Source organism: Pezoporus wallicus, unplaced genomic scaffold (assembly GCF_028554395.1).
Source record: "Pezoporus wallicus isolate ANWC-B61680 ecotype Strahan unplaced genomic scaffold, APGP_CSIRO_Pwel_v1 contig_5261, whole genome shotgun sequence".
Taxonomy (NCBI): domain Eukaryota; kingdom Metazoa; phylum Chordata; class Aves; order Psittaciformes; family Psittacidae; genus Pezoporus; species Pezoporus wallicus.
Window position 1 is genome coordinate 7,880,908 of NW_026642423.1, and position 14,055 is coordinate 7,894,962.

The 14,055-nt window shown below is 48.6% G+C and overlaps 1 protein-coding gene across 2 annotated transcripts in view; it reads right to left on the reverse strand.

Moving 5' to 3' along the window:
• The window catches only part of ITGB5 (integrin subunit beta 5), a 66,380-nt gene that overhangs the window by 26,036 nt on the left and 26,289 nt on the right, over positions 1–14,055 (reverse strand). For both annotated transcript variants that reach the window (XM_057430164.1, XM_057430165.1), the window contains 5 exons: positions 12,412–12,573; positions 10,944–11,039; positions 9,759–9,848; positions 5,857–5,991; positions 2,207–2,636 (listed from right to left, as the gene is read on the reverse strand). In XM_057430164.1, the coding sequence (XP_057286147.1) occupies positions 2,207–2,636; positions 5,857–5,991; positions 9,759–9,848; positions 10,944–11,039; positions 12,412–12,573 (913 nt within the window). The remainder of the gene's footprint in view (positions 1–2,206; positions 2,637–5,856; positions 5,992–9,758; positions 9,849–10,943; positions 11,040–12,411; positions 12,574–14,055) is intronic.

Here is a 14,055-nt window from a genome sequence, read left to right on the forward strand (position 1 = left end):
CACTTAACCAGGGACACCACAGCTCACGTGCTAAAACTGAGGTTGGGTTCCTCTGGGGTGAAACCACTGTTCAAAAAAACAGTCATCTGAAATGCACCGAGAAGCATTAAGCTCCTTCTACACTACCAGAAGGTTAATGCAGTATAAATAAAGCCCTTGACAGGAGTGATGAGTTCCCCCCATGGGTCCAAGCCAGGCAACTCCCAGGCAAGGACAGAGACAACAATGATCTGCAGCAAAATGACAGCTCCCACATGCTGCTTTTTTGGTTTCTGCACTTGCTAAAAGCTGTTGGTCTCCCCTTCATGGTGGGATTGAGCCTGCAAGAATGGTGGGCACTGGAATGCCAGGGCTTTTAAGGGGCAAACACTGTGTCCAGGAGAAGACATAGGGAGGGCAGGGTGTCATTTCTCCTCCTTGCAGGAACAAAAGCAGCAGCTGGACCCCACCCTGGAGGTTACCCTGAATCCAAGGCCCTGCAGCCAAACACCCCTGGCTGCCAAGTCTACCTGTGCTGCCAGAGAGGCTCAGTGCAGAGCTAAACACGGTCTTTTTCAGGAAGACCCCATCTGCAGGGAGGGAGAGAGCATGGATCTGATGAAAGCCACCAGAGGTGCTTATGTGGCAGAGGGCTGTTTGTTAGGGACAGCTATGGGCACAGCCCTGCTGTGAAAGCTCAGACACTTTTGTGGGGCTGGTGAAGCCCCAAGCCTCTTGGGCTGACAAAACCACCTCAAAATGTTATGTCATTGCACAGTGCTTGTTACAACTCAGATTTAGCAGCAGAACGACTGGAATTTCTTCAAAAAAAAAAGAAAATAATAGCCAACAAACCAACAGCAATAGAAATGCCAGAGGCACAGGGAGATCCAACCCACACAGTCATGCCAGACTCCATCCCACCCCTGGAGCAAAGAGGCCACTTGGCCTCAGCCTACCCTTTGTTTTCTTTCATAGCTATAAAAACGACTTTCAAATGACTTTAAACAACTCTGGCAAATCCCAAACCAGCTATGCTGCCCTTCCCAGCACCAGAAGCCCTCCACAGGGACAGAAGAAAGCAGGTGGAACACAATTTACTTTCCTGTGGGGCATCAGAGCTCTGGCTCTCCTAATGAAAAGGAAATATGAGCAAAGCGGTGTCCTTCTCTTGCAGTACCAACCACTATACCAGTAACTTCCAACCTCTCTTTATAGCACCGCTGCCCTGCTTGCTATTAAATATACTCCTTTTGGGTGGAATGAAGCTATTAAAACAATTTGGTCATATGGAGTCAGGCAGTACTTCACCTAACTACTTCACAGTTTAGGTTATTCCCCCCAACCCCCCTTCTACTTTCAAATACCTTTTTCCTACTTGCTCACCCCTCTTTCTGCTCCTGCATTATCAGCAGGGACTCTCCCAGCCCTCCCAGCCCTGGGCAGGACATGTTCACTGTGGGAGGTGGTACCGGATTTTCTCACCCCCTCTGCAGTGGGGAGCCTCAGAGCAATGCCAAAGACTGGGTTATCATCTGCCCCATCTTCAGCAGTGCCAAAGCATCACTGGCCAGGCTACAGGAAAATGAGCATGAACATTCTCTCCCCACCTAATGATATGACCATCTTAAACATCCAGAAATCTGCAACCAAAAGGTGCCCAATCACTTATTGCCCAGCTCAGAAACACGCAGAGTGAAATAAACAGCAGGGGTCAAAAAACACCACTTCCCTGGAGAAAATGTTAAAAATGGCTATTTCCAAGCTTACGACCAAGATTTTCAGTTATGAAAATGTTTTACTTGCTTGAAAGCAGGACAATTTCAAAGGATAACTTTTTGCTCAGCTCCAACTGAGGGAATTATGTCTGAGGGCTAATCCAGGCAATTACGTGCAAGGTAAATTATGTGACCTTGGACTGAGAAGGAATTAAAGCCATTTTAGCAAACGCAGCTAAATAACTCCACTACCTCTGCTTAAGCAAAGCTGACTGGATACATCTTTCCCAATGAATGACTTGTTTTCCCAATGCACAGAAAAGTCTATACATAAAATACCTCTAGGAATCTTTAACACAGATTTTCTGTAGTAAGTAACAGACTGAAGCATAACCTTTCCTTTCACTGCATTGCACACCCTTCATGCACCAGCCCAGCAGCCTTCCCCATGTTGGGGTGGTTTCCCCCTCCCCACTAAGCAGAGGGCATGAGGGGGGAAAGGCTCCTACCTGAGCAGAGGACTCCCTTGTACCTGGCGCAGGAGAAGTCATCACACTCGCAGAAGGGCCCGTAGATGTTCCCAAACTCACTCTTGTAGCAGAGGCACTGGTTGCAGCTGCACTCCCCTCTCCCGCTGCAGAGGGGCTTACCCTCCGCCTCCCGGCACATGGCCTGGTGCACGTCCCCGCTGGCACCCTCCTCACACTCGCACCTTGCCCCCAGGTAGCCAGCGTCGCACTCGCACAGCCCGCAGGTGTAGGTCCCGTTGCCGCTGCACTTGGCACTGGCTGGTGCGGCATGGCTGGTGCAGCCACAGAGGCAGCTGTAGGTCACTGCCACCTCCAGCGTGTCCCGAAAGCCGGCAGGCTTGATGGTGAAGGTGTGGGAAGTGTCCTCAGCAGGGCAGCTCCGTGCCTCCACCGCCACCTCAAAGGAAACCTGAGGGCACAGGTTGAGATGTAAGTTAACACATACAGCCACAAAATGCCCCTCAAGATTGCCCTGGGGAGAAAGGCAGGAGAAAAGGGCAAATGTCCCAGGGAAAAGCCACGGAGCATTCCCTGGATCATGGCCATGCTCAACACGTTGAACTTCACTCCCAGGTGCACAAAACCCCCAAAACAATTCTGCTCCATAGCTCCATCCCTGGAAGTGTTCAAGGCCAGGTTGGATGCGGCCTTGAGCATCCTTGTCTAGTGGGAGGTGTCCCTACCCATGGCAGGGGCTGGAACTAGATGATCTTAAGGTCCTTTCCAACCTAATCCATTCTATTATTCTCCGATTCTGTAATTGCTTATCCAAAGATGGCATCTGCAGCTCAATGCACTGACATTTGCCAGTCCCCCTGGCAACCTTAACATTTAAAAACTCTTCACTGTCAGCCATTAGCAGTAATTTTGCCTATCAGAGACTCTTGGTTTCTGTGAAGCAAGAAGGTACCTGCCTATTCCCATGAAATAAACACGGCAAAACTCTGGCAAATAACCCAGTTTTCATGCTATTGAAATAATAAACTCTGTTGGAGCCAAGCACTACCAAGGACACAGCACAAGGGCGCAAGGTGCCTGAAGATCACAGGTTTCGAAGGTTTTACGGGAATCCTGATCTGCACATGGAGCTGTGCAGCAGTTACACGGTTTCAAGCTTTTAGCATGCTGCTAACAGGCCAGTTTTGATGGATGTTTCTATTAAGACTGGCTTCAGAAGGGTTATACTTCATTATATAGTTATACATCACACCCCTACTCATTTTCTGTTGCTACAATTCAGTATCAGGGATTTTCTCCTTGGGAAAACCAAGGGCATCCTATGGCCACTTGCTTGGCCCATGATTTGATCCTGCTGTTTCGCGGGGTGGGGGTTGGGTCTGGGGCCAGCCAGTGCTGCCTAGACCTGCTGGTTAGCAAAGAGGATTATCTTACTCCAAAGAAACAGGCCCCTTTCCTTGGGATCAGGAGTGAATGATTTTTCTCTTGAGACATTTGGGGTGACACGAAGCTCTGGCTGCCTGCACCATCCCACCATGTGGCACCACAGCCAGTCCCAGCCAGGGCAGCTGCACCCCCAGGAAACCTCCCCTGACCTCCTCCCATTCCCAAGACCTGAAGCAATTAGCCAAAGAGCTCAAATTACAGACACCAGAAAGCAAGCTAAGGGAATCAGGGTAATGTTGCTCCCTTTCACCATTGCCACAGGACTAAACCCCGGGAAATTAGGACCCAGTGCCAGCATTATTCTCTTTGCAGAAACTTTCTTAGCAGGAGTCAAATCTTGATCCATGTGGAAGCAATGGGGCAGACAGCAGCAGAGCAAGAGAGGATGGAGGAACAGGACCCCCATGATCCTATGGCACATCTGCCTGTGCAGACACCTTGATACTCAGGTGCACCTAAAATAGGAGAGGTACTATGCCAGCTCCTTGCTGCACCTGGCTCCAAACCCCTTTATGGATGAGCTACAGTGGCTGGAGCGACCACCCGGCTTTTGCCAAAGCCAGGAGCCCAGGATTAAACACCAGATTAACTCTGCTACCTTGGAGACTCGCTATGCTGTGGGAACAAGGAGATACAGGGATTGTTTTTACCTGCCTATCACCCACTGCAGATCCAGGAAAGTCAGCTAAAAAAGCAGAGGCCACCTCCCTTTTTAACACTTCACTTAGTCCTTATTTGGCAGGGGAAAAGTACAGTTACTGCTGACTCTTTCAAACTATTTTTATATGTCTCAGGGCTTAAAGCTCCAGTATGTTTGCAGAGTCACTCTTCTCAAATAAGGCAATCAGGCTGCTAACAAACTTGTACTCGCATCCTCACACACAGAAAAAGACTGAAGAAGGGGAGAAGACTCCCCACTATCTGAGCCTTCCTACCCCATTCTGCAGTCCAGCAAGTCATTTATCTGTATTTCTATGCAAAGCAAACAAAACAAGCAAAGCTTAGCTTCTCTGATTTCTTATAAAAAAAAAAAAATCACAGGATGGATTATGCTGTGTATACAGTTAAATTTAAGGGCCAAACTGTATTTTTATCTGTGCTACTATCCAGTAATCCTAGGAACGGAACACACGAGAGGACGGTTGCTGCCTTTCCGAGTACCCTGTCTTTTTTTGCAATACCTCTAAAGATAACCATGACCTCTTCACACCAGGAAAGACAAGTTTAGATTAGAATCACAGAATCATAGAATCATTTAGGTTGGAAAAATCCCTTAAGATCACGGAGTCTAACCATTAACATATCACTGTCAAGTCCACCACTAAATTCTGTCTTAAAGTGCCACATCTACATCTTTCAAATACCTCCAGGGATGGTGACTCAACCCCTTCCCTGGGCAGCCTGCTCAGATTCTTTGCAACCCTTTCAGTGAAGAAACTGTTCCTAATATTCAATCTAAACCCGCCCTTTTTCAACGAGACTCTTTCCTCTTGTCACCAGAGACCAGTCACCTCTCTCCATCCTCCTTTCAGGTAGTTGTAGAGAGCAATAAGGTCCCCCCTGAGCCTCCTTTTCTCCAGACTCAATACCTCCAGGTCACCTCATCAGACTTGTGCTCCAGACCCTTCACCAGCTCCATTGCCCTTCTCTGGATCCCTTCAGCAACTCAACATCTCTCTTGCAGTGAGGGGCCTGGAACTGAACACAGTATTTGAGGTGCAGCCTCACAAGTGCCGAGTACAGGAAGACAATCACTTCCCTAGTCCTGCTGGCCATGCTATTTCTGACACAAGCCAGGATTCTCAAACAATAACAAGAAAACCTTGAATATTTAATGGCTCAGGAAAAGACCAGCAGACCATGGCAATAAAGATGTCACAGATGGCAGTCTGAAGTGAATACATGGGATTAAAAGAAAAAAAAAGTGCCCTTTCTTGACTATTGTGTCCTGCTGCCTGACCAAGACCCTTTGGCTCAGGGTGCTATAGACAAGACATGCATGCTCCCTCTTTCCTCACAGCTGACCTTAGGCTGATCTATACCACCCAGAACCACTTCCAGCAGAGCCACTCTCCATGGGTTTCTCTATTAACATGGCACGAGGAGAGCAGAGGAAGATGAGCAAAGCTGCATTTCACCACCCAGGACCACTCATCAGGAGAGGTAAACATCTGCACAGAGGGTAAAACAATCCCTCCAGGGGACAGACTGACAGGCACACTCACCGTATCTCCTATTTTGAGATCCCCACACTTCCTGAGCCCAGGATAGGATAATCCGTCCTGGCATGTGGCAGTGAAGGTCAAGCCAATGTCCTCAGGGCTGTCCCAGACTGTGAGCTCCACCTTGGACCGAATACTCTAGAAACACAACAGGAAAGCAAACTGTCAGGTTCCCAAAGGCCAGTGGGTTTCTTCTGCTTCAGTCTCTTCTCCTGATGTTTTCAGACAGAGGCTAGGACATCTCTGCACCTATATGAAAAAAAAAAATCACCCCTGCACACACACTGACATTTGCGTTGGGCATAAATGGAGCATCTCTGAGCTAATGGTCAGAGTCTCATACCCACATCTGCACTGCCTCCTCCCCATAAACCAGCCCCTTAGTGAAATGCAAAGCCTGATTCTCCACTGGCAGTCTTCCTGTGACACATGTCATTGTCCTGGGATGAGCAGCAGCAGTCATTGTTCTCCTTCTTGGTAGCTGGTGCAGCGCAGTGTTTTGACTTTCAGATCGGGAACAGAGCTGATAACAAGGAAGTTTTGGTTTAGCCAAGGACTTTGTGAGCCTCATGGTCTGCCAGGGAGGAGAGGAAGCCAGGAGGAAGCAGAGACAGGACACCTGACCCAAACTGACCAAAGAGGTATTCCATACCACAGCACGTCATGCCCAGGATGTAACTGGGAGTTACCTGGAAGGGCTGGTGCACTGCAGGGTTGGAGGAGGTATCGGTCGGTGCTCGGTCGGGCTGGGGGGTGAGTTATCGGTCGGTGGTGGTGAGGTGTTGTATTCTCTTCCCTTGCTATCTCCTTTATCATTATTATCATTGGTGGTAGCAGTAGTGATTTGTGTTATACCTTAGTTACTAAACTGTTCTTATCTCAACCCGTGGGAGCTGCATTCTTTTTGATTCTCCTCTCTGTCCCTCTGGGAGTAGGGGGAGGGAAAGAGGGGGGGAGTGAGTGAACGAGTTACCTGACTGGGTTTAAACCATGACAGTCATATAGCACGAAGAAGCTGTAAAACTGCACTGACGCTGTCCTGCTTTCTAGATTTCACCCACCTGGTCAGAAAAATGTATTCTCCTTCTCAGGAGACAATGCCAAACAAAAAGTACCCTTTCAGATGCATCAGCTGGAAACACCCCCATGGGGGGGGGAGGGCGAGGAGTCTCTTTTTTTTTTTTTTGCAAAACTTTTCAAAATGAAAAGTGTTTTCCATCAGAGCTTTTGGTGTGTTCCTACCCCCTTTCTTCTGCTTCTCATTTCTCCACCCTGCTGCACACACAGATTTTTAAGGTCAAACCAAAATGGAGTTTATAAGTATTAATTCAATTGTTTTGTTTAACTCTTCCAACGGCTGGAACTGATTTTTTTTAAGAGTGGTGTCCAAAACCGACAAAGGTTTGCAAACTGGGGCTTTTTGTACAAACATTTATTTTCCAAAGCCAGCCTGCAGCTTCATCCTTCTCCTCCTTGTCTCCAGCCCTCACCGAAGTGTCCGGATTAAGGAAAAGTGCTAGTTCAGACCTTTTGCCAATCCATGTGATAACAAACCTAGGGTTCACATGCCAGCAAAGAGCTGATGCTTTTGGAAAGAGAAAGGAAATAGATGAGTTTTCACTAGGTGAATCTAAACAGCCCTTGAGGAAAGCAAGGAATAATTTCCCATCTCTCTGCTGTAGATGGAGGAGCCACTATAGGGTGGCAATTTGGACCACACAGAACATTCATTGCCTGTGGGCTGAATGCTGTGTGTGCCAGTAAAGGAATATTGCTCTGCCCAAAATTATCCCATAGAAATCAGCTGTCACACTGATGCACTCTCCCAACTTCTTGCCCAGAGCATCTAATCTAGGCAGAAGACAGGACACCACACCAAGGTTTTTTTCTCAGTGAGGGCAGAGAAAAAAGCAGTCCCTGTTTTCTGGAGGATGAGGGAGAGGTGACATGAAGAAGAAGAGATGGGGGAAAGGGATCTCAGGGGTAACATAAGCCCTGAGCAAGTCTGATGTATGCATTGGTGGAGGGAAGCAAATGAGACTGGACCAGAGATGGCCAAATTACTAAAGTGGAGAGACTGAGCCCAGGAGGGGAGAGCCTGAGCCCAGACCCAGAGCACCAGCCACTGCCACCCTGCAGGGGAATCACAGAATCACTGAATGGTTTGGGTTGAGAATGATAGAATGATTTTTGGTCGAAAAGAAGATGGTCCCCATCACATACAGAAAGTTTCTCCAGGCTCAGTTCCCTTTTCATAAGGAATATAAAAAGGTTCGTTCCTGCTTGAGACACAGAACTTTTAACCTTCTCCTTCAGTGAGAATTCCTCCTTCATTTCAGGAGGAAAACAAAGTTACCAAGATGAGACAGGCTCGGTGGTACCAGGTTTCACGCAGCCCCAGGCTGCCCACAGCACAGACAGGAGCTGCCAGCTCCCAGCAGCGTGCCCAGGGGTCCAACCCATACCCACCCAGCTGAACAGGCAAGAAACCAGCCCCAGTCTCAGCAACAGCAGGTCATCCCACACAGCTCCTTCTTTGGGGGACTTTGGTCTCAACATCCTAGTGGTTTCCAGCCAGCTGCACTGGAAAGCTCGCAAGCAAAGATAAGGAGGGAGCAGGGGTGGGAGCATCAGATCCCTGGCAGTTTTCATCAGCTTATATCTATCTGCAAAGGCTTAAGGGGTGATGAAATGGAGGTACAGATGCATGTAACAGCTGGAAAACTGAGGCTAAGTTAGGTTTTCATGCAATGGCACTGAGACTGTATGCAAAGCCAATGTGGAGTGAATGTTCATTTCTTTCTCCCCAGCAAAGCATCTTAGTCACAAAAACCTCCTTCCTCAAGGGAACAAACTGACAACTGGGCTTTTGTTTTGCAGGATCTCCAAGGCCTCATTAGCAGTGTTAGCTGCTTATTGCCTTTCCTCAGAGGGTGCAGCTTTGGGAAGCATTCTTCCCAAGAGCACAAACAAATGCTGCTTTAACTGCAGGGAGATGTAGGGGAAGGAAAGATGAATGTTACAGGTCACACAAAGCACAGCACAATCCTACATCACCTCTGGATGTGTAAACTCCTCCAAAGAAGTACTTCCTCACTCCCTTGTTAATGAACATAGTACCAAGAAGAAGAACTTGCAGCCGTGTCAAAAACTGAAGAACTTTACCTGAAGGCTGATAATTATGGGGTCAGATCTCCATGCCCAGCACCAAAACAGCAATATCCTTCCAGAAGCATGAAGAGCTGACCCATAAGAACTAAAGGAGAAGTCAACAGAAATGTCAGCAACTAACTACCAAAAAAACCGTGCAACTTAGCTGCTTCCAATTGAGCTACTCCTCTAATTTCCATGGAGATGGACAACATCAGGTCAGCAGTACAACTGCAGGTCCTTGGCTGTCTTCCATAGGACCCATTGCAGCATGCCAGGCTGCACTGGCAATGCCACACAGGCAGAGCTTGTTTAGAACCCAAGAGAGATGGTGATGCTCATGGGGTTCTGAGAACCAATTTGTGCTGCATGGAGACCAGCAAAAGGCTGTGACTTCAGCTGAAGCCTCAGGAGGCCTCTGAACATCAGATAGCAAAGAAATAATCTATTTTACCTATTGGTAGGGTGCTTAGAGAGAATTGGTTTAGATCAGGACTGTATATTGAGGGTAATTCTGCACACAAGAGATGTGGGGTGAAAACTCTGCTGTGCTGCAGGCTCCCTTGGGTATCCCTTGCTCCTTCTCCACCTCACACACCTTGTTTGCATCCCAAGGGTGGATGCCCTAGCTCCAGCAGTGTGCAAAGGACTCTGGAGGGAGGCGGCCAAGCCGGGTGGAACATGCTGGGGAGAGGCAAGCCAGCAGAGCTCTTGGCACTACACATAGCAGCAGCTGTGGTATTAAATGCACTTACATTGTAGGCCTTGACGATCAGCTCAATGATGTTCTTGGAGTCTTTGTGCAAGATCTCCACTGTTGTCCCAGGAATCAAGGCAGTGAAGTTCTTGGGGGAAAAATATAAATAATTAAAGAAAATGCAGAGATGCAGAGAGTAAAGCAGAGGGTGAGGAGGGACCAACCCCATGTCAGGAACAACGGCCGCACACCCTGCCCCATTGTCTGGTGGTGTACACTGTATGGGCTGGTTCCCGTTAAATGTGGAGCTTTTGAAAGCACAGCATAGGTAATGCCGCAGGTCAGACACTGAACAAAGCTCACAGCCACAGGACAGGGACTAACAGACGTGCATCTGCTGCCAGAGGAGGCAAGACCCAGCAGCTGTGCACCCTGGAGAGCCGGCACCACAGGCAGGGAGGTGCGGTTGTCCTGTCTTGCCTCAGACCTCGATCATCCCTGGAGAGGGGGTGGAGAATGAGCTCAGCCCTCCTGTTCCCTGCCGGCGAGCAGCAGCATCTCGACCGTAGCAACACGGCTGCTTGTTGATTTAGCTCAAGCCTTGAGAGCTGAAGCAGAGGTTTCCAAAAGCAACCCCACCTCAAATACCTCCCCTGCACTCGTGTAAGAAAGAAAGCCCATAGGGCAGCGCCAGACACAGGCTCACATCACCTCCTCCTTTCAAAGGGAAGAGCAGGCATGGTGAGAGAAGTTCCAAGTTGTATGTGGCACGTCAGGGCCCTGGACTCTGCGATGGAAAAACACAGCTGGGCAGAAACTCTGCACGCGATTAGGTAATGGGATTAAGTCACTGCAGAATGGGCTGAACAGGTCTCTGCTCTCTCGCACGCTGCATAGCTGGCAGCCATCCGAACATCAGGATTAAGCTGGAGTCTATTTTAGGTTTTCATATGCTCACTAACATATATATCTGTTTGCTCTAAGAAGCTTTAGTACTTTCTGCTGGAAGGACTGTGGGGATGGACAGAGGGCTGAGCCTCGCCTGCCTGCATCTGCCTGCATCTGCCAGCCCTGCGGGCAGCATGTGGCCATGCACACATGTATTTGCAGCTGCACACATCTGTGCTTGTGGCTGCACACACACATGCTTGCATCTGCCTCTGCTCCACAGTGCCAGGCAGGAAGATGCTTCCAAGAGGCTTTTAAATCCTCCCCTCAGCCCTGGCAGCTCGGTAGCACTTACCTTGTACAGGATGTAATGACTTTTTGTAACTGCGAAAATCAGGTGGATGTTGTTTTCAGCAAGTTTCTCCCCAAGAAGTGCCAGGGAAGGATAATCCTAGGTGCAAAAAAAGGGCAGGAAAACTGATGGGTAACACAGAAACAAAGACTAATTTCATTGCTCTTCAACAGGAAAATTCATACCAGACACATGGCATGTTTCACTGTGGGATGAAGTCCCTGATGTACCATCACGATTCCAACTAAAATAGCAGAAATTCTGTCATCTCTTTGATATTTCTGCTTCACCCTTCAGTAGAATATATGACTGACAACACCATCAGCTGGATTTCTTTCTTTCCTCTTTCTGCTTTGCCATCAGCAGACTCACATGTGTAATAAACTGACTACTATCTTCATTAAGGGATGCTATCTTGCACCAGGTGATGCAAGGCAGGGATCTAGGACTGCTGTAAGCAAAAATGTATGATTTTTCTCTCGAAGTGGAAACATCCATTGCTTGCCCTTTCTGCATACTGGAACCATAAGGAGATTACAATAAGCTCTTTAATTCTTCAGACTTTCCTTTCAGAGAGGGTGGCAGGAAGATAGGTGCTCTAGCTATGCACAAGCAACAAAATAATGAACCAGGACTCGGTTTCAAGTGACCAGCTTGAGTTTAAAACCCCCAGCTGCTTCTCGAGTGCCTTCCTCAGGGAAAAACACCTCATTTCCTTGCAGACTGGAGAGGTGATTGGCAGCCTCCAAGACTCAAACATGGACAACACTAAGGCAGCATCCCCACATCAGCTTGGCAGCGTCAGCTCTGTGTCAGTTTGGCAGCTGTGCTCCCTTATGTATACACTTGCTAGGATTGCACAGGTGGGCGCAAAGAGGTTTCTCATGGAGCCTAGCCTCTGGCCATAATACAGCCATTCAGAACACACCTCCCCTTAGAGGGTGACAGCCATCCAGAAACAAAAATCATAATTAGTGCTTGTGATCTGCTGAGTAAAGGACCATTCTGAAGAAGGATGTGATAATAAGGCAGCAAGCAATTACTCATTCATCCTGGAAGTGTTCTCCACTGAGTTTAAATGAAAACCAAGAAAGGCAACTTTGCCTGTTTGCTACCAAGACCTATGTCAGAGAGAAGCTGAGAGTCCACTGGACATCTTAGAAAAGGGATGTAATTTTTTTGTTTCCTTTATGCTTTGCAGGCAAAATCTGATGCTCTTCCGAGTTACTTTTCCCTCCCTTGCAATAAGCCCTGGAGGAACTCAGTAAGCTCTTAACTCACAGAAGCATTCACTGCAGGGGATGCCCAAGGGGAACAGCAAATTTTATCTGCAAATTGCAGAACCAGGTGAAACCATGCTGGTCAGGCACTATGCTTGCCAGAAGCTACAGGAGTCAGGAATGGCTGGTCTCTAGAGAGGTCCACCAACACCCCAAGATCTTCAAGGGCTGGACCACATGTCCCTCCTCACCAGCTGGCTGGATGCACTGTACTCGTTGGCTTCATTCAGGTGGCACTGGCCATCATGGGGCTGCACCAGCCCCCCCAGCTTCCCATCCAGGGCTATGTGGGGCACATCATCCGTTGTGAAGACCAGCAGGTGAGACGCCTCCTTACGCCAGCCAACTTTCTCCTGGGGAAAAACAAAGCCATGAGACAGCCGGTCTGCCCCTGCCAACCCCACAACTCACCTCTCGCCCCACACATGATCCCAGACACATGCCCAGCCAGCAGCAGACCCATTAGCACTAATTAGAGGAGTACCATGCTCCTGTCCACCCAACCCCGCTAAGAAAACAAAATGTCAGGGGCCCAGTGAGCATTTCCCAGCATCTCCTTCCAGGACACTTACTTAAAAAGGCATGAGGAGGTATGCAAACTGTCCACCAGACCTTCTCTACCCAGATCCAAGAATAAGAATTTCAGCTGCTTTTATAGCCAGAGGAGACCTGCCAGCTTCCTCCACACACATATATTTAATCTGACCTTTTTTCCTCAGTTCTGTGGAGCAGCCAAGGCAACAGCAAGAACTGCAATACCCCCACTCAGCATTTTCATTACCACCAGCTTTTAAAGGCAATTTCTGAGCTGTGATGCACAAAGTAGGTTCCTGCCTAAGGGGACTGGCTTTGGTGCAACCACACACATGCACAGGCACTTTGCTATGGTCCCTTTCTGCACACATCTTCTGGAAGCCATGGTGTCTCCAAACCTCCTGCTTTTGTTGTGCACTACTTCACTTGCCCCAAACAGCTCAATCTCCTCTGCCCCACAGCCCAGAAGAGCAGGGACACACACAGCTGGAGCACAGTGCAGCTGCAGGACCTTTGGCAGTGGCTGACTGCACTAATCCAAGCACAACTGCCCCCCACAGCTCTGCTGTGAGCAACTTCTGCCTATTTAGAAACATGCTAATTCTAAGCCATGCTCTAGCTCCCTATGAAATCACCAAGATGTTAAAGACAGTACAAGGACCAGATATTATCACCATTTTTGCATGGAAAGAGATGCGGGGACAGACTTTTTCCAAGTAAAGGAATAAGACTTAGATATTAAACATTTCTGTCCCATGGAGCTTCCCCAGGTTTCCAGCTTTGCATTGGCCTGAGAAGCAGATCTGTACCTACAACAGCACACTGAAGCAGTTTGTTGCAATGGAATTGAATGAAACAGAGAAGTGTAAAGGAAATTTTTGGAAACCACAGCATTGCAGTACACTCCCCTGTGCTCTCTGGCTGCTCCTGCTGCCAGCTCCTTGCCAAGCCAGGCAGGCCAAGGTTGGCTCCTGCCATGGCAGAGACCAGAGCCAGAGAGCCCAGTCTCCCACAGCTTCCCCTTGGGCTGGCTACCCTACCAATCTGCTGGCAAAGATGCAGCCCCAGATCTTCCCTCCCCACACACATCCAGCATCCCCCTCCTTCCAGCCCCCAACTCAGAGCAACACAGCACAAATCCCTTGTGAAGGGATGGAGGAAAAGCTGGTAAAAGCTTACTGACGGGAATGCAGCACAGATGAATATAACCAACTCCTCCAGAGCTTACTGCTCAGCTTATTCAGCAGAATCTGAACTCTGCCTTGTTTTACAGTAAGATACTAGCTTATGGGCTGCCACAG